Source organism: Rhinichthys klamathensis, unplaced genomic scaffold (genome assembly GCF_029890125.1).
Source record: "Rhinichthys klamathensis goyatoka isolate OS25496 unplaced genomic scaffold, OSU_Roscu_1.1 h1tg000055l_1, whole genome shotgun sequence".
Taxonomy (NCBI): Eukaryota; Metazoa; Chordata; class Actinopteri; order Cypriniformes; family Leuciscidae; genus Rhinichthys; species Rhinichthys klamathensis.
In genome coordinates, this window is record NW_026606600.1 from 3940229 (window position 1) to 3959731 (window position 19503).

A 19503-nucleotide genomic window follows, 5' to 3' on the forward strand; every position below is an offset into this window, starting at 1 on the left:
CGAGACTCCTTCTTTATGTGTACAGATGTGACGTAATGATGCAAAGACATGCTAAAATTTCCCACGGAAATCCACTAGTACCACTGGAATTAAAACCATTATTACAAGCTTACCGTTTTGAATCGAGCTACGGCAAGCAGATAGTTTTGAACACTGGCTGGTTATGTACTTGCTCAAAAATGTATTTTGGATAATTTTTAACCCAAAAAAGTTACGGACTGGAGCTTTAAATCACCGTTTTAAAACAAAAACTTAATAGTGTAAACAGGGCCTGAGGCGACAACGGTGTGAGTGAGGACAGTGGTGGAAACGGAGGGAAGGAGGAGGCCGAGTGAGCCGTAGGGGTGGAGGAATGAGGTGCAGCCGAAGGTCCAGAAGTCCATGGCGACAGTTCAGCAACGACTGACAAAGGTGGAGCCGGTGGGCAAGGAGTCAGGGTGGAGCCTACTGGTTGACGGGCTGAGGTGGAGCTATGGGCTCGGAGGAACGAGGTGGAGACAAGGAATCTTGAGGTGGAGACTGGAAGCCCCAAGGTGGATCCGTATTCCATGGCGGAGCCAATAGAAAAGCCAAATGGCTAAAGGAACCCAGCGGATGCGGGGCTGAAGGAATGGCTGGCTTCGGTGGAGCAGGCAGGAGAGAAGGCTGGGTGTGAACATCAATGGCTACATTTACATGCAACCAAATAATCTGTTAGTAATCGGAATGATGGCTCAATCAGACTGAAAAGCCATCATGTAAACACCTTAATCAATCCGATTGAGCTCGATCCAAATGAAGTTTCAATCCGATTGAAAGGGGTGGTTTATTCCTTTTCTAATCCGATCGAGAGATTTAAAACTGAAACTGAAAGGACTGTGCATGTGCAATGACATCCCAACTCTCCAAGAGCACATTGAAAACGTAAGTAAAACACACTTATCATGACAACACCCAGTTACACTAATTTGAGGTCAGTAAAATCTTTAAGTGCGACTGTTTCATCTACCCCTTGTCTCTACCATTTGGATTGGGAAAATAAATAAATTCAGTTTAATGGCTTCAAGAGTGAAAGAATTGAGGAGTGAAAGTGAGGTTAATAAAGGTCATCAAATCCAAGGAAATGTTTTAACCTTCTCGTGTTGTATGTCTTCTCTCTCTTGCACTTTCACTCTGAGTGTATTTTAAGGAACATACCTCTTCTTACACTAATGAAAATTTGGCTACACTAAAGATGATTTTCCTGATAAAAGAATGTTATATAACCTCATACAGAAACACTAGACCCTGTCCCTGAAAAGACTATGGCTGCATCCAAATTTGCTGATTAGGTAACAGAGACAGGGGTGTGCCAACTGACATCAAGAGGCCCCAAAGATGTTCAATCAGTAGCAGTACCACTGCTCTGAATGTACCGGCCGATGGAGGTGTAAAAAATGAAGTAACGTGAAGATTAAGTCAAAAAAGTCCAGTGTTTATTCCAATAGAGTGCATATTTACAGTGGAAATCTCCCAAAAACAAAAATCCCAAAACAAAAAATAAAATAAACTGTTCAAAGTTATCCGTTCCCAAACTTTTGGCTATGTCAATAAATTGACCCAAAATAGAGCAACAAATATACGAGCTTCCTTACAACACTGAGAGGCCCTCTTAAAAATGATAAGCCCCTCCCACTTGGACTAAACCATTCAGTAATTAAAGGAAATAAAGAAATTTAAGAGACAAAAAAAAAAAAATATATATATATATATATATATATATATATATATTTAACAGTAACAAACCAATAAACAGTTAGAATAATATAAAAATATATAAACATTGAAAACAAAACAACTCAATTAATTATTAATGTTGAACAACGTTTAACAAAGAATCAAACAGAACTCCAATCTCCCCCTCACACATGACAGCAATTAACCGTGCCTATTGGCGGGAAAGAGGCATTCAAAATGGTGGCAGTTACTGTGACCGGGTTTCGTCTGTTTGGTAAAGTAAAATGTTCCTGTACGTAAGTATGACAATTTATTATTATGTAAGTGGTTAATTGAAATCAATAAACTTATAACATGGTTACCGGTCTTGTTTGAGTTCTTTACAATACATAAATCAACAAAGAGAAATTAATAACTCAGTAAATGGAAAAAGGGCATGGTGAAGACAGGTACAACAGGAAACAATCCACAATAAGTGACACACCTATGTCTGCCTTAACTGATGTTAAAACATGCGCAAAACAGATATGCTGCGTCCCAATTCGCATACTATCCGTCCTAAATAGTATTCGAAAATAGAATTAGTACGTCCCAAATCGTAGTATGTTAAAATGAGTGTTCCAAAGAGACCCGGATGGTCTACTATATCCGGTCAGAATCCGAAGTGCAGATCGATGCGCACTCTAACGGCTGATATTGCCCACAACCCATCGCGCGTTGGACGAGGATTCGGTTAGAACTACAAACACGAGTAAAAAGTGTTTAAAAACTACAGACATGGAGAATGCGCGAGTCCGGCGGTAATGTAGAGAGGTTTAGATAAAGGGGTTTGAGTGATTAATTATCAGTATCTAACCTGACGAAAATGTATTTATTCAATGTTGTCCACATTATATTGCATCTGCAGCAGCATTGTGATCTTTTGCAAAGATACGTTTAGCCATTAACTTTGAAATGTTTTATTATATTCAAATTCCAAACACATGAGGAGAGTCTTGGCATGAAAGACCCACGACTGGCAGATGAACGTGCGACAACATTTCTCTCCGAAATGGTACGAAGTTATATTAGATTGAATGGAGGATTTTAACTGTGACGAGATGATTGACAGGGCAGTGCACGCGACAGATCTGTCCGTTAAAGATGACGAAGTAGTATGTCCCAAAGCTTGCCTACTCTTTTGCTACACACTCAAAAGTATGTACTTTTTCTTCACAAAAAGAGTACATACTTTTAGGGCGTAGTATAAGTAGGCGAATTGGGACGCAGCAATAGTGTGTTAGGATGTTAGTGTGAAAAGTGTCTGTATGTATGCATTTTCTCAGTCCAGCGTCATAACAAGAGTCTTCTCCAAAATAAGAGTCTCTAGTCACAGAACCTCACTGTGACAGGTACTTATTTTTAACAAGTAATAAATTTGTGACCGCAAAAATGTTATATATAGTATGAATGTGTGAAGTATGAATGTAATCTGGATGTACTACATGACTACGCCATGCTGTCGTTGTCATTGTCCATCGTATGCGCACTTCTGGATCTCTCCGGAAGTAATAAGTCATCCAGGTACACTTTTTGCCTAATCTTTTATGAGTACAGTGAATTCAGACATACTTCATCTATATTGTGGGGAAGTTTGTGATTTCAGATTTTCATATTTCAGCTTATCACAACGTACATTTCATGCCGACTTTAACACACCTAATTAGGATCATCAGCTTGTTCTGAGAGAACTCCATGAACTGAAATGAGTATATATATATATATATATATATATATGACAGACGTACAAAATGTGCGGTTCTGTGGGTTTGAAATCCAGGACTGAAAGCAGGAGCCATTCTGGAAATTGCTGATATGGGGATAACCATAACATCATGATTTTAAATTTTCTGCAGTTTTCAAGAGTGAATTCGGTTGTAGACTATGGTTGTCATTTGCATAAATATCCATCTGTGTGTACAGAACATATTTAGGTGGGGTGTGTGTGTCAGTCCAGGGTGACTCAAACACATATACAGCTCTGAAATACAAAGACAGGACTAAGTATGATAATAATAATACGTCTTTTTCAGTAAATTATGCAAAGCGAATGATGTATGGCGCAGCACAGCTCATGCCAAAAAAAAGGGGCTGTTGAGATTTGAAACAAGCAATGGCAATTCATCTAATGGCTTATGCACATTCTGTTCCCATTTATATCTGCTGAGCTGTTGCATTCTTAAATCCCAGAGGTGTGATCTTGTACTAGTGTAAGAAAGTGATTCACACTTGCACTTAGAAAATGCTGACCTGCTGTACTTTACCTCCACTGAGATTTAACAGCTGCAGAAAGACAAGTAAAGTGAATGGGGCTTTCCTGAGTTGCACGTAAACCAAAGTAAAGTTATAAAAGACAATGACAGATAAACAGCTACTTTGCATCACACTGTAATGAGGAGTCATCGGATTGAGAATCCATCTGTAGCTTTAATAGATCAGAGTCGAAAACAGGTACAGGCTAGGTTGAGGCAGGCAGCAAACATTCACAGTACAAAAACATGCAAGAGGTCTGGGCATGTAGCTGACCATCACAATCCAATAGACAATCAAAGGTCGGGGCAGGCGGCAAATAATCAAACAACGAGAAACAGTCCAAGATCAAACACAGAATAATAGTCCACAGTAGAAACACTCAGAAATGATCACCACAGCAAATCAAGACTTTGCAAAGGTGGTGTTTGTGTGGAGTGTTGAAATAATGTCTGTGTGATGAACTGCAGGTGTGTGTGTAATCAGTCCCAAGTATGAGGGCCTATGGGGATTGTAGTCCGAATTGTAACAGTCAATATTCTGGTGAGAGCTCCCTCTGGTGATCCGGAGGAAGCGGAGATAGAGCCTCTCCTTTAACAGAGCCCAAAACTTCACAACCCAGTTAATTGTAGTCAGAATTACCTTTTATTTCTTGTAAGAATTCCCCCCCAAACTTTGTTTTGGCTGTTGGCCCTCTAGTCTCATGCTGCACCATCAAACAGTCTGTCTGATTCAAACAGGTTTTTGTAGCATTAGCATACCCCTAATTGGACTGAACCATTTGTAATTTTCCTTTTTTCTTTCCTTTTCATTTCCTTTTTTTTTTTTTTTTTTTTTTTTTTTTGTGTGTTTAAGTACCCATGGGTTTACACAGTGTTATTTGTGAGTATGTTTAGTGTTTCATTATTTTTATGTTTGTGTATAATGTATTGTATGTTTGGTCCCTGCTTGTTCACTTGGTACAGGCCGAGGGTGGAGTTAGCCCATATAAATAGGGGGCTATAGAGCTTATCAAGTCAGTCTTGGTTTGTTTAAGGCCAAAGGTGAGACCCTGTTGCAAATTGGACCAAATTATTTGGTGCAGCCGTTCTTTTGCACAATGTTGCAGTTTTGTTTTGTTCAGGTTGTGTGTATTTCAGTATTTGACCATGTAATTTTTTTTTTTCTTTTTTCATCGTAATAAACCACCTTTTGGGGATCCACTGAACCTCTTTCCAGCTTCTTTAAAATTATTCTCTCTGACCACTGGGGCCATCTCTTATAGTCTCAAACCGCCATCTTTTTTCTTGAAGAAGAACCCAGCTGATGCTGGGAATGTAGAGGGTCTGATGAAGCCTTTAGCCAGTTCTTCCTTGATGTAAGATTTCATGGATTCTGATTCGGGTTGTGATAATGGGAATATTCTTCCCCTAAGGGGAGTTGTGCTGGGAAACAGATCAATTGCACAGTCACTGGAACGATGAGGTGGCAGTTGTGATGCTTTAGTTTTACTGAATGCTTCAATTAAATCTGAGTATTCAGTGGGCAAGTCCTGAATTACAGGAGTTTGTTCGTTAACGGTTATTACGTGCATTGCCAAGGGATTAATGCGGATTAGACAATGTACATGCCAGGCAGGATCCCACTGGATGATTTGTTACTCCTTCCAGGAAATATGAGGATTGTGTTGACGCAGCCATGGCAGACCAAGTATAATGGGATTGTGAGGGGAATGAATTATAGAAAGTCTAATGGCCTCCCTGTGTAAAACTCCAACCTGCATACGGACCTCCTAAGTGATGTATGTGACTTTTCCCTCTCTAATGGGACGGCCATCTAGCGGCTCCACTGCCAGACAAGAATAACATAATGTTAAAGTGAGTTTATGTTGTTGGGCAAATTCATGTGACAAAGTTGCCATGCAGCAGCACCTGAGTCTAACAAAGCAGACGTGGAAATAGTTCTATCTTGAACCGTTATTTTCACTGGAGTTTTAACACATGAAGAGGAATAATTTAGCTGCGCACTTGCACTCACCGCTTTGGAGCTAGATGAATTGGGGCGAATGGGGCATGCCGTCTTCAGATGTCCGGCTTGGCCACAGTACACGTACAGATGATGTTGAATTCGTCGTTCCCGCTCCTCGGGGGTTAAATGAGTGTAACCAAGCTGCATCTGTTCTGGAGGGGGTGCTTGTGTATTGGCGAACAGGGTGCGAGCAGGACGACGTGAGCGAATTAAATTGTCAATTTGGATTGTTAGTTCAATGAACTTCACTGAACTTAAACAATCGTCCCTCATCGCGGCACGCTAGTTCAGCTTGGAGTTCCAGATTTAATCCCTTTCTCAACAGCAGTTTTAACGGATCTTCTCCCCAGTTGGTTTGTGCCGCGAGAGTGCGAAATAACAAGGCATATTCTGCCGCCGTTCTCCTCCCCTGGCATAGGGCGAGCAACTGATCACCAGAACTCTTACCTCCATCCGGATGTTCAAATACTTCTCTGAAGCGCTGAAGAAATACATTGAAGGAAGGGAAAGCAGTTCCGTCATCTCTCCATACTGCGGTGGCCCAGTCTAAAGCCCTTCCGGTTAGCAATGAGCAGACAAAAGATATCCTGCTCGAATCCGTAGGGTACAAGGTAGGTTGTTGGTTTACAAACAGAGAGCATTGTAACAGGAAGCCTTTGCATTTCGTTGGGTCTCCGTCAAACTTTTTGGGGAATGCTAGACGGGGGTTCACGCTGGTGGAAGGAGGGCTTGTAGTGCTTGAACGAGTTCTTCAGTCAGGGAGGTTAGACAAGTTAGCTGGTGCTGATGCATTGTGAGTTGGTGGGCTTGAGCTGACAGTTTGGATGATAATTGCGTGATAGCTGCTGGATCGCTGAGAGGCGAAGTCTTCTGTAATGAGGAGTCATTGGATTGAGAATCCATCTGCAGCTTTAATAGATCAGAGTCGAAAACAGGTACAGGCTAGGTTGAGCCAGACAGCAAACATTCACAGTACAAAAGGACATGCAAGAGGTCTGGGCATGTAGCTGACCATCACAATCCAATAGACAATCAAAGGTCGGGGCAGGCGGCAAAGAATCAAACAACGAGAAACAGTCCAAGATCAAACAGAATAATAGTCCACAGTAGAAACACTCAGAAATGATCACCACGGCAAATCAAGACTTCGCAGGGTGGTGTTTGTGTGGAGTGTTGAAATAGTGTCTGTATGATGAACTGCAGGTGTGTGTGTAATCAGTCCCATATATGAGGGCCTGTGGGGATTGTAGTCCAGTCAATATTCTGGTGAGAGCTCCCTCTGGTGATCCGGAGGAAGCGGAGAGAGAGCCTCTCTTGTAACACACATGTATGCTGTTGTTCCTCTTGCCCACTATTCTATGCCTTTGTGACTGTTTTATCTACTTTTAAACTCTTTCCTCAGGGAACTAAAATCCCAAGACTTATTTAAATGCCAATATACATGGCACTTTCATAAGCACCCTCCTCTGATAGTCTCTCTACACATGTCATAATCAAGGACAAGTTCTTGTTCTGAAGCTCTTTCACAGTCATAAACCGACATGTCAAGTACCAATTTTAATATAAGTATACAAGTATAAATTTAATATAAATATTTATGTTTATGTTATTATTTCTGGCATTAAGAACAGTGAAGAGTAAATTAAGTCAGTTTAGTGTAAAAAAACAGTGTCATCATGTTATACCATCCATTTAACATTGTCTGTCATAGAGTATGTGCTTTTTTATGTATAGAATTGTTTTCTGAATTTCAACTTGCTTTTGTTCATCAGTATAGAGCCATTCAAAGTTGTCAAAAAGTGCAATGAGCTTTGACACCACTTTGATTTTATTTCAAAATTTACTGGAATTACAGTTTTTCTTAATTGATTTGACACATTTCTCCCAACTCAGGTAATTTCTCTCAAAAACGTTAACACAGTGATCTGAACACTCTGTTAATGTCCTAAAAAAACAGTTGCAGCTCTTTTTATTGGGTTTACAAAAATCACAATCATTTGTGTACCATTTTTACAAACACAACAAACAAAAATCTATTATTTGTTAAATTCTCAATTGCACATTCAATTAGCCCCAGAAATCTGCCGAGTTAGTAATAGACACAACATACGAAATGCGAATTTCCTAATTGTTTACACAGCTATCTCAATTACAACAACTAAAAAATGGGGTTAAGAAAAACAATAAAACAGAAGAATAATGAGAAGGGGAAAAAGAAGAAGTAACAGTGAGAGGTGGTGGAGAGGGTTGTGGAAGGGAATTAATGAGAGGGAGAGGAACAGAAGAGAAAGAGCTGAGGGGAGAGGAATAGAGGGTATAGGAAGAGGAGACGAAGCAAGAAGAGCTAAGGATGTAGGAAGAGGATGTGATCGGCCATCGTGCCACAGTCAATGTCCCGGGACATACAACATTAGAAAGGCTCCTACATTTTTTAAACTCCCTCAATGAAATCCACTTTCCACAGGTTGATCAAGAGCAAATGGAGCAAACTTTTGTAGTTGAGACAGTATCCAAACCCACCAGCTCTGGTGCAAGAGTAGTTTGAGCATCCCCCACTTTTCAGGATGGTGTTCCTTCCACCATATTCTCCTTTCCTAAATCCAGAGTTGGAATCCAGTTGAGGAGTTCTTCTTCTCTTGGACATGAGTATATGAATGCAAGTTGCAACCATTACAACCAGTCGTCTTCAAGCCATGCAAGAGGCCTGTGGAGAAGTTGAGGCACTATAATGTCAAGGATAGATTCAGCATTCACTGCGAAAATATATGCTGTGATGTTGATAAAATTCTATGGTCAAATGAAAACTCATTGTTATACAACTAAACTTTGAAGAATATGATTAAAGAACATGCAAAACTTGTATTTTCATTCATGTATTTGAGCTGAATTTATCAAATCAACAGAGAACATGCTTGTAGTTTTGATTTTTGATAAATGCATTAAATGCAGTGCTTCATTATGCAGTGAATATTAAACTGTTTCACCAACAGAGTGTGTTTAGTTTGCTGTGTTAATTGTTTTAAGAGCAACCACATTCATTTGGAGAAGTGTGTCAAAGTGTGTCAGCTTTTTTCTAGCTACAGTAAAAGTGAGGTTGACCAAATTTGTGGCCATGTTTACAAATTCACTATATATTTTTTGTTGCTTTTAAAACTATACATTAACACACATATATATATATATATATATATATATATATATATATATATATATATATATATATATATATATATATTTGAAATTAAGCATTTTTTTGTGTTTGCGTTTGAGCAAGAGAGGCGAAAGAGGGTGTAGATGGTTATGTTGGTGATCTAGTCTATCAATTTTTCTATATGGAAATGTCAGTGACACTGCTGTTGTTGTCCTTATTTGTGCTTTCTCCCAGTTGTGTGTATAGTGAAAACAAATTAGTGAATAGAGCTAAAAAATGTACAGTAAGTTCAGTCAAATAATTTTTTGAGTGTACAGTATGTTGCTTTCTGTGATTATCCCTAAACAATACAGCACACAAATCTGCACTCTTTAGCCTACAATAATAACAAATGTAGCCTAGGCCTACCGTGTTTAAGTAATTTGTTGTTTCAAGAAGCTCAACAGGAAAGTGAGCAGAGAGAAGAGAAAAGCAAGCAAGATTATGATTTTCTCTTTTATATCTATTCTATTGACGTATTATTTACTCTCCAAGTATTCGTCTATCGCGAGTGCAGTGCTCTCTCCCCCTCTCTCTCTCTCTGTAATGGCACAGCATCACCTGCCCTCATTTCTTTATTCAAAAAGCCTTATGAAGTGCCAGGAGACTCAGCCATGAGGTGGCGAGCAGGCGAGGATACTCATACAGCAATTGTTAACCGTTATTTTAACAGTCTCTGTAATGAAAGCGCCGTGATCAAGTAAGAAATCGTTTTGGAATTTGGATTCGGATTAAAGCGGCGTTTGCGCAGCTCTGCCAGATGATTTGATGTGCGGCACATGCATGCAGTGAACGAGACAATCGACCGCGAGAGATATTTAGACATGTAGAGGAGCTGAATTTGCAGGGATGTGGTAGGTAGGCTGAAACACGTCTGAGGAGGGTAGCAGAGTAACATTCAGCTGCAACTCTTGAGTCCATATGGGCTTTGCAGAGCAATCCGAGAACCACTGACGTTTAACTTGCATGGGTCTATTTTCTTCTTTACGAGCGGGTAAGTAGGTTACTTCACCTGTTCCTTATCTTAAAGTCATACTGACACGACAGTTTCCGCTGTACTCTGAGAGACTGTGGTCTCCTTTCGCTGAAATGTAAAGTGTAAAAATATTTTGGCTGGTAACATAAAAATGGCTTTATGTTGTAACATCTATCTATCTATCTATCTATCTATCTATCTATCTATCTATCTATCTATCTATCTATCTATCTATCTATCTATCTATCTATCTATCTATCTATCCCCTTCAAAATTGGCTATTTTCGTAACCTAATAATGTTACGACATAAAGGTCACTATGTACCACTCTTAGTTTGTTGAATTATTAGCCATGCTCCATGGTAGCTTGTTGCTCTAGTCAGTTGGTCTCCCTTGGTTCTGAATGATTGCACCTGCACACACATCTGAGATCCCAAGATCCCATGAGATAATGCTGTCAGAGGCAACTCTGCAAGCAGGGATGCTGAATTAAAATAAAATAATAGTCTATGATAATGAAATTAAAATGTCATCCCTTTCATTTTCACTCTCTCTGTCTCTCTGCCCCTTTTAATTTCCAGTTTTCCTCTTGCACTGTCCTCTTGTTTTCACTACTTCTGATATAATCAAGACTGGCAAGAATTACACCAAAGCATGTGAGTACTTTTATGCATGCTTTCTCAAATGTATCCTGTATAATTAGGCATAGTTGCTTTAGGTTATCTGGAGGTTAGTGTACACTTTATGTAACCTATGCCATTCGATTATCAGCTGTTGTTCCATTTTAAAGATATACACAATTTGGCTGCAGTCCAATGGAAAAATCTATACTTTGAAGTGGTTTTCTGTTTGTTATTGCCCAGGGAATCATCCAGAACAATAAAGTTATGTTTTACATAATTTTTATTATCTGTTTAAATTCAATTTTCATTAAAGTTATGGCACTGTTGTTTTTGAGAAGTATTGAGTGTGATCAAGTGCAAATTGTTAATAACATTGCAAATCATCACAAATCAATGGTAAGATAAACTAAATAACCCAGAGTATTCATGAAGTCATCAAGTTGTAGATATTGTTCTTTGCACTTGAATGAACCATTTCAAAATCAATCAAACTGTTTACAACTCAATGCATACAGTATTTTCTAATCATCTCTTTTTTTGTGCAACTGGACTTGAAAATACAAGAATAAGTCTTATAATCACCCCACGTAAATACTGCAAATTTGAAATTGTGCTTGTTTTTGTATTGTATACGAGCTAAAGTGTTTAAGAGATGGTTAGTTGGTGTATCTGTCTGGAAAAATGCCCTCTTAACTGACTTGTGTTTTGGCTTTATTTGAATGAAGATGCCCTTTGTCATAAATAATATATAGGGTCTGTGGTCATATGATTGAAATAGGGTGGGTGGTCCCAGGTGGGATGTAGCCACAGGGCGTTTAAACATCTGGCTGATCGTCGCTTTCATACTTATTACATTCTTTCTATCCCTCTTTCTCTCCCTTTAATCTCTCTCTTGTTCCTGCAGATGAGACCATCATCCTTCTTTGCAAAAAGGAGAAGATCAAAATTGGAACTTGTTTGGCCAATCGATTAGGATGTTACTATAAGAAAGACTGTGGCAGGGAGTACATGTTGATGAAACTGATTTGTTCAGGTAAGTAAAACATCCAGTTTTCAATATCTGTAAATATAAAATGTATTCAAAGAGTGTGGATATTTTTCTACCATCCTTTACTGTCTCTTCCAGTCCATGATTTGTATCTCACCTACTGCTGGTTACAAACACATATTACAGACCACAATTTTACACACATTTATAGAACAGAGGCTTCACACTAGGGATGCTAACAATTAAACAATGATAGATAAATTGTCAATAATAATTAATTTGGTCAAATAAGAGAGGTAGTTTTGAGAAGCGTGAGGCTCATGTGCAAAACACGTGCAGCAGACACACGAGAATAAATGAAGAACGCGACCTTAGTTACGTATTATAAATGTATTAATAGGTGTGTTGGACTTGATAGTTGTGTATGACATCAAAGTACTGCGAGAGCAATTAGAAAGCATACGGAACCATCTGCTCTCTAATCGCTCTTTGCGATACCTTTATGTCATACACTGATCGGTCTGCACAGCAAGCCCAACACACCTAATGTCTTCAAGCCATGCAATTGATTAGTTTGGCTAGTAGTTTATTTAGAAACATAATTAACTGTAAGCCCGTCTAAATCTGTCCAATGGCGGTATCCGATAGAACGGGGGAAGGTCTCTGCGCGTCACTGTCTTTCCTTTCACGCAACACAACAAGATTAAATGAAATACATTTTCTCATATGTATTACCTCGTTATTTCATCTGACTCCATAAATGAAAAAGGTTTTAATGATATTGAGCATCATTAAATGTGAGCGAATGTTTGATTATTCCTTTTAACTCTTTACTTATATTTTACCCGCTCATATTAGGAAGCTATGTCGCTCTGAGATCCTCACGCCTTCTGCTTAGCGCGGGTCTCACGATCACAAGCTCGCCAGTTTTGGTCACCAAACAGAGGTAACTGGCTATATACCTGAGATTGGTCGCATGCATGCTTACACAATCAAAGATACTTTGGTATAGCCCCCGTGATTGCATACACTTGAAATTAAAGTAACGTTTACTTCAGGCAGAGGAATGGCCACTATTACAGATATAAGTTGACCAACATTACTCCTCTTATAATAGCTTTGGATTGGCCATGCCGTGGTTTCCCACATACACTTATCTAAAGTAACATTAAATTAAAACAGAGGTAAGACAAACCCAAATTAAGATTGGTCAAGCAGCATTTTTGCTGTTCTAAACGGAAATTCACTTCTTGTCTTTGCGGACCACGTACACTTTAATTACCGCCAAATATTAGTTGTCATTAGTTTCAGAGTCAGTCGGAATAAAATCAAATGTAACAATTTATTATGTAAGGTAAATGTATCATGCCAATTTCATAATCAGTTCAAAGATAATAAATACAAAACATCAATTGCTCTGGAATAAAGAAAGAAGATGTGAACCTGACATTATAAAATACATGATGCTTGCATACACTCCACATCATGGGCTAATTTGAGTTACAAGTCTCTTGTTGCATTTCTTTATATAGACAGAAACTTCTTTTTACATGGAAACATTTGCTAACAATGGGAATTTGCATTCAGAAACTTTACACCTTTTGGTTTACTTCTTTGGGAATGAGACATTTGTACCAGTCGCACAGAGACATTTCAAATGATACCAAACATGAATAATACTGTATGATAATTATTCACATTAAACCATATAGATTTTTGGGTGAATATCTGGTGATCTCAGTGTGAGAGAGAGACAACATGGGGGAGGTGATTGACTCGGGGATGCTAGTTTCTCAAGAGAGAGTCGAATGTTAATTTCGAGAAAGGTCCTTTGTCTTCTCGGGGAGTGGTCGTTCCTCAACCAGACTGCCCGGAATGTTCTAATTTCTCAATTCTTGCATAAACAAGGGTCCAAAAAAACCACCAAACAATCGATTCTACTGAACATGAGAACTACTTGCTTGTGTAAACGCCACAATGAATGTAAATAGAATAAACAAGTAATAATACCCTGGTTGAGAAGTGATGATTTTCCAGCGCTGTTTCAGCTGTGCGCTCCTATTCTATGGCGCATGGTAAATCAAGACTTGTCAATCTGAGCGATCAAACCAATCTGAGCGCTCTCCAGCTGTAAAACAGTGTCCGTTTGGTCTCTACAAATCATCCCTACCCTCTATATCCACCCACCATACCCAAGATCCATTTTCTATTGATTGAACTTTCAAAAATTAGAACATTTAAAAGCACTTGTTAAGGTCATATTCCCTATATTCACTAATGCCAATCTTCTAAACTTTAAAACGATACCTAACTTAGTAGCGTCCCTGGCTTCGGATTTAAGAAGTTAAGGATAACGATTAATTGATCGTTAATTTAAACAACAATTGATTATGGGAATTTATGTAAATTGACATCCCATACTTCACACACTTGTAATGTTGATACCAGTTTTATCCTGAGGAATAAACAAACAAACCAAACTGTAGGCAGCTAGCTGGAGGTCGAGACAGAAACCATGGCAACGTGGCTCCAAGTTGTGATTCAACTGGGCTATCTTGACACTGAATTGATTAAGCAGGGTTGTTTTAAAGAGAGCACTTTTCTCCTCAGTTTGTCTGGCAGCTTGAAAGAGCTCAGAGTTACAGCGCAAGAAAATATAAAGCATGTAAACCACTACTCAGAGTGCCAGAAATGTCATCTAAGAGAATTTAAATGTTTTCATACATATAAACTGAGAGCGATACATCATCTCGTTGAATTACGTAAAGGCAGGTTGTCAGCCATAGGGGATCATTCTCAAACCTGGGCAAACAAATCCAATAAAAAATTTGTTTTGCTAGTTGATTCAATATTAGAGAAATGGTTCTTGAATGTTAATGCATGCTCAAGGGACTGCAGTTACTTATTTCCTTGCAAATTTTTAATCAGAATTAGCCTAGTCCCAGACTAACATGCATGTTTGAGCTGTTTTACCGGAAAGCAACTTGCACTGGTATATCTTAAAATTTGTCACTGCCATTGTTTTATCTCAAGATGCACACCAGTAATGTTTTTCTAAGGCACGTTTATAAAAGCTAATTATATGTCCCAATTGAACTGAGGCCTAATCCTGGCTTAATATAAGCCCTGTCTGTGAAACCAGGCCATTATCTTGTTCGCTAAGTGGCCACCATCCTCTTTTAAACACCTTCGTAGGGGACAGGCAGTCCCTTTAGCCATAGCGCGTTTAGGGCATCTACTAATTCGGACTGACCTTTAGCTAAACTGTTTACCGACACAGGAAATTGTATCTACTTACACTGATGATGTCACAAGGCTTTCAACACGTAGCAAAAGAACACGACGTTGTATTTTGTTTAACCTTACCTCATTAATTTAAAAAATTGCTTGTCTTTTGGAAATTGTTGCATCTTCTTGTGTTTGTTAGGAATTATGTATAGAAATGGGTAAGGAATGATGCTCTGTGACAAATGTAATGTAGTGGATGAGACAGACTGAAATATTATATTGAAATATAATCAGTTTCTAATGTAATGTATAGAACCCCCTGCATGAATTCATTAACATGAATAATTTTCATCATTAGTATTGTCAGAATCTTTCAGAATGATATTTTCCTGAGGTAGTGGTGCGTGGCACATGAAGACAACCTGTGGTACCTTAGAGTTAGATCACTTAAAATATTGAAATGTACCGGATGCGTCTTGCTGCTTTCCCCAGATGTTATAATTTCATGTACAATGCAGAAGCCTGCAGGTCGCAGGACTCCTTAAAAATGCACTCACATAGAGTAGTGCTCTCTAGTCCCTCCCCTCAATTCACTCTGATACATGATACATTGCTCATCTATCCAACACTTTAAATGTCACAGTAGCTCTGTGGTCCCTGCAGCCAGCTTTTTTCCAAGCTCCCAGCCCCCACAGTGGAAGAAAATAACAAGAAATAAATACTGATAAAAACCTACACTGTTTTGGCTGTCAAGGACCAAAGGACAAAAAGTAACTATAAAAGCACTATAAAAGTATCATAAAAGTAGGCCAAAGAACTTGTGCATCATAATGCAAGTATTCTGAAATAATACAAAAGCTTTGTATAAACAACAGACCAAATTTAGGGTGTTATTCATTGAAAAAAATCATCATCAAATCTTATGGATATGTCGTTTTTTTGTAGAATGACATATTATTTTACCTGGTACATACTGTATTTCATATTACTTACTCACCAATTAGAGTTAGTTTTGATCAGCAGGTTGCCTGCTGTGTTGCCATTTCCTCTGTTCCTGATGTGACCTTCAGTCAGGCAGTGTCTCAGCTGCTTAGATCTGTGTGTTGTAGCCAGGTTGCTGACGCTGGCTCTAGCCCACTGGGGATGCCCCTGCTGTGTGTGTGGAATAGCACACCCATCATACCTCTCCCTGCATCATTGGCACAGACAACATCCACCATTATTGCTACTACAGCCCACTCATAAACACTCGCCCTCCTACAGTCATCCCAGAGGGAGGCTAAAAGAAGCGGCAAAGAAGACAAGAAGAAAGCAAGATTCAAAGTGGTGAAAATTTTTGCCGTTGTCGTTGCATCAGTCCTTTAGATTCATGTGTGGTTGCTTCTATTCCTGTCAGACGGCTTTGCACGGCGTGGTACGCTGGCTAAATGCTCTGTCTGCAAACTTGGTGCCCTAAACTTGGTGACTTTCATGGCTACTTTTAAGTTCATGCAAATCCCAGTTGTAGAAAGGCTTTGTTTTGTTTGTTTAGAGTGCATTTGTATTTTAATTCTAGAGCGAGAACGAAGGTCTCTCCTGCTGCTGCTAACATAAACGCTTTCAATTAGATGAGCAATGGGCGGCTCTGAGTTTTGGGTTATCAAAATAAACTTTATTGCAGCCTTTCCTGAGGAAGAGTACCCACACTGACATACTTCCTTGAGTTGGCCGTGGTTTTGCACAGTTGTCAATGTCAGTGGTCCACATTAAAACAGTATTAAGGTCCTTGCACACTGAGTCCAAAATTCGCGTCCGAAATTTTCGCACGTTAAAAAATAAATACAACCTCATGTTTTGTCAATCACGTGTGCACACTGCCTCCGAAACTTTCGTCCGTCATAAAAACATTCGGATCGGGTTCGATTTTCTGCGTTTTTCACCGAATCACGAATATGAAAAAAGACATACGAAAATTTCGGACTCAGTGTGCAAGGACCTTTAGTCCATCGCAGGTCTCCTTTCTACTGATAATAATGTACAGTTTATCAAGTTAACTCACTTGTGATTCTTGAGACATCTGATATAGCCAAAGTGCTTATAACCGTATATTTTACAGTTTCATATCACAAACTATGAATTCTGTTGCTATTAAACATATGATCTTGCTCTGACTGAGATATTATCGTTTCCCTGTGGAGACTGCTATTCCTACAAAATGTGAAACATTAGACAAATAGCACTTGGCGTGGAAAATGAGTCTGGCTCTGTTTTAAATGCTCATGTGATCTGCTCATATTTTAGTGCAAAGAATTTTTATCAAACTATATCCACCAACTCCAACCATCAGACAAAATCAGACCATTTTCTGCCTGAATTTTGAAAAATTGATGTGAGATTGCATCCTTATGCGAGCATGACTAACAATTTCACTCTTGGAAAGAAGCAACCTTGCAAGAGTTATGCATCTATATGCATATGAGCTATATACGAGAGTGAGAGGAAAGAAGTCGGAGTTTGCATGATAGTAATGCTTATGAGTTTTTCACAATTGCTGCTGGATCCCTAGATTGTTATTGCTGTAAAGTCCTTCTACTGCTTTGGGACTAAATCACGTCTTCTTTCATAAAGAAGTTTACAAAGTTGGCATAGAACTATGAATTTGGAAACACACCAGTATAAGAAATTGACCCATTTCCAATAATTATTTTCATGATCAATAATTGATGTGATGGTCAATAAGTTTTGAACTGTAGTGTATATTGACAAAATTGACATTTTGTGTTCCACAGAAGAAAGAAAGTGTATTATAATATTTCACAAAATCTCCAATTTTATATTAAACTGCAATCAAGCATTAACTTTATTAGATATAGTAGAAAAGAAAATGTAAAAAAAAATATATATATATATATATTATATTGTTTACTTTCAGTATTGTATTAATTATTTCATACCAAAAATATGTGAATATTGTCTAATACTGATGGTCTTGTATTGTGCATGCCATAGTTAAATGTGCATGTTTGTAATTGTTCATGTAATTTTAAATTATAGATTGTCATTTATATAGTTTATCAGACCATAGTGAAGGGGTCAAATATAAAATAAGATATCCCATTTTTATTTTTGCTCTATGAGTATACAGCATTTCGGTAACAGCTGCAGTTCCAGCATTCAGCTTTACTCAACAGCAGCACAATGATTCCAGCCTGCAGCGCTTTCCATCTGTGCCTGGCAGTCCGTATTATCCCAAAGTGATAATCTTTGTCAATGTTTTTTAGGTGATCTATATTTGGGTTTGAAAGGGGAGATGGGTGGATTCATTTTGATTGAGTGAGACATACAGAAGTGGTTCATGGGTGCCACTTAAACTAGATTAAGCCACAGGGCCAATGCCTTATCCCATGGGCTCTGCCTGCCAGCCATAACGGCGAGAGTGGGATCAAATCTGGAAAATCCTGCAGAAATGGGCCCTACTATTGCATCCCCTGACCCACTAAAACCCTAGAGGTCTAGATAATGCGGATCTCTGGCGTTAATCTCCCCTTAGCTTAACTTGCTTGGGATATGTGGTATCCAAAGCACCCAGGTTTATCGCCACTGTGCCCTTTAATCTGGGTTAAATGACATGGGAATGGTGTCTTTAAATGACTGCCCATCCATGACAGGAAACTGTCTTCGAGGTGAGAATAGGAACCACTTTTTTTTTTTTTTTACCCCAATGAGTCATTACCCTTGTTTGGGGGCTTTCTTTTTGGCAACATCCTCTCATTGGAAGAGCTTTTGTGTTTTTAAAAGTGACAAAGAATCTATTTAAAGAGCATATTGCAGGTAAAAAAAAAATCTAAATTAATATATAACCTTGTATGAAAATACCATATGAAAAGGTAATGCAGGATTTAAAATGTTTTAAAACGACATAAGGGCACTAATTTAGTAGATAAAGTGAGCGTTTCTTGGACTGCTCGTAAAAACGGCTTTTTTTTCAACATCGCGTCATTTTACGTCACGCTAGGGAGCCTCAGCCTCGCCTCAGTGCAGAGTAGGCTGGCATTCAGTGAGAGCGGCCGTGAGTCAGTGTGTTTTCGGTAGTTTTTGTATTTCAATCTATCATCGTCATGGTAAATTATTGTGTTTGTGGAGGTTGCAAAAACTCCGGCCTGTCAGGACATCGAGTCCACAGGTTTCCATAACAAGAAAAAGGACGGTGCTGTATATCTTTCGTGCCTGGTGCGGTTTGTGCAGGTGAAGAGACGGGATTTCTCTTCCGCATCGGCTTCGAGAAACGCGGTCGTGTGTAGCTTTCACTTCAGATCGTGTGTAGCGTTCACTTCAGATCGGAGGATTATCATCCCGGCGATATGATGGAGTTTAACATGGGATGCCGAAGCAAGAATATTGATCGTCGTATACTGTACCAATGGCATCAAATAGTGTGATATAGGTAGTCATGCCCTAAATAGAGGCAACTTGTAATTGAAAAACAAAATTACTAGGTTGTTTAAATATTCAAATCTTTAATTTTCTG

At 38.8% G+C, this 19503-nt stretch overlaps 1 protein-coding gene across 1 annotated transcript in view; it reads left to right on the forward strand.

Annotated features, from left to right (window-relative positions):
- Positions 1-10701: 10701 nt before the first annotated feature.
- The window catches only part of bean1 (brain expressed, associated with NEDD4, 1), a 64953-nt gene continuing 56151 nt past the window's right edge, over positions 10702-19503 (forward strand). The window contains exons 1-2 of the mRNA XM_056248466.1: positions 10702-10813; positions 11685-11813. Of these exons, the coding sequence (XP_056104441.1) occupies positions 11789-11813 (25 nt within the window). The 5' untranslated portion in view covers positions 10702-10813; positions 11685-11788. The remainder of the gene's footprint in view (positions 10814-11684; positions 11814-19503) is intronic.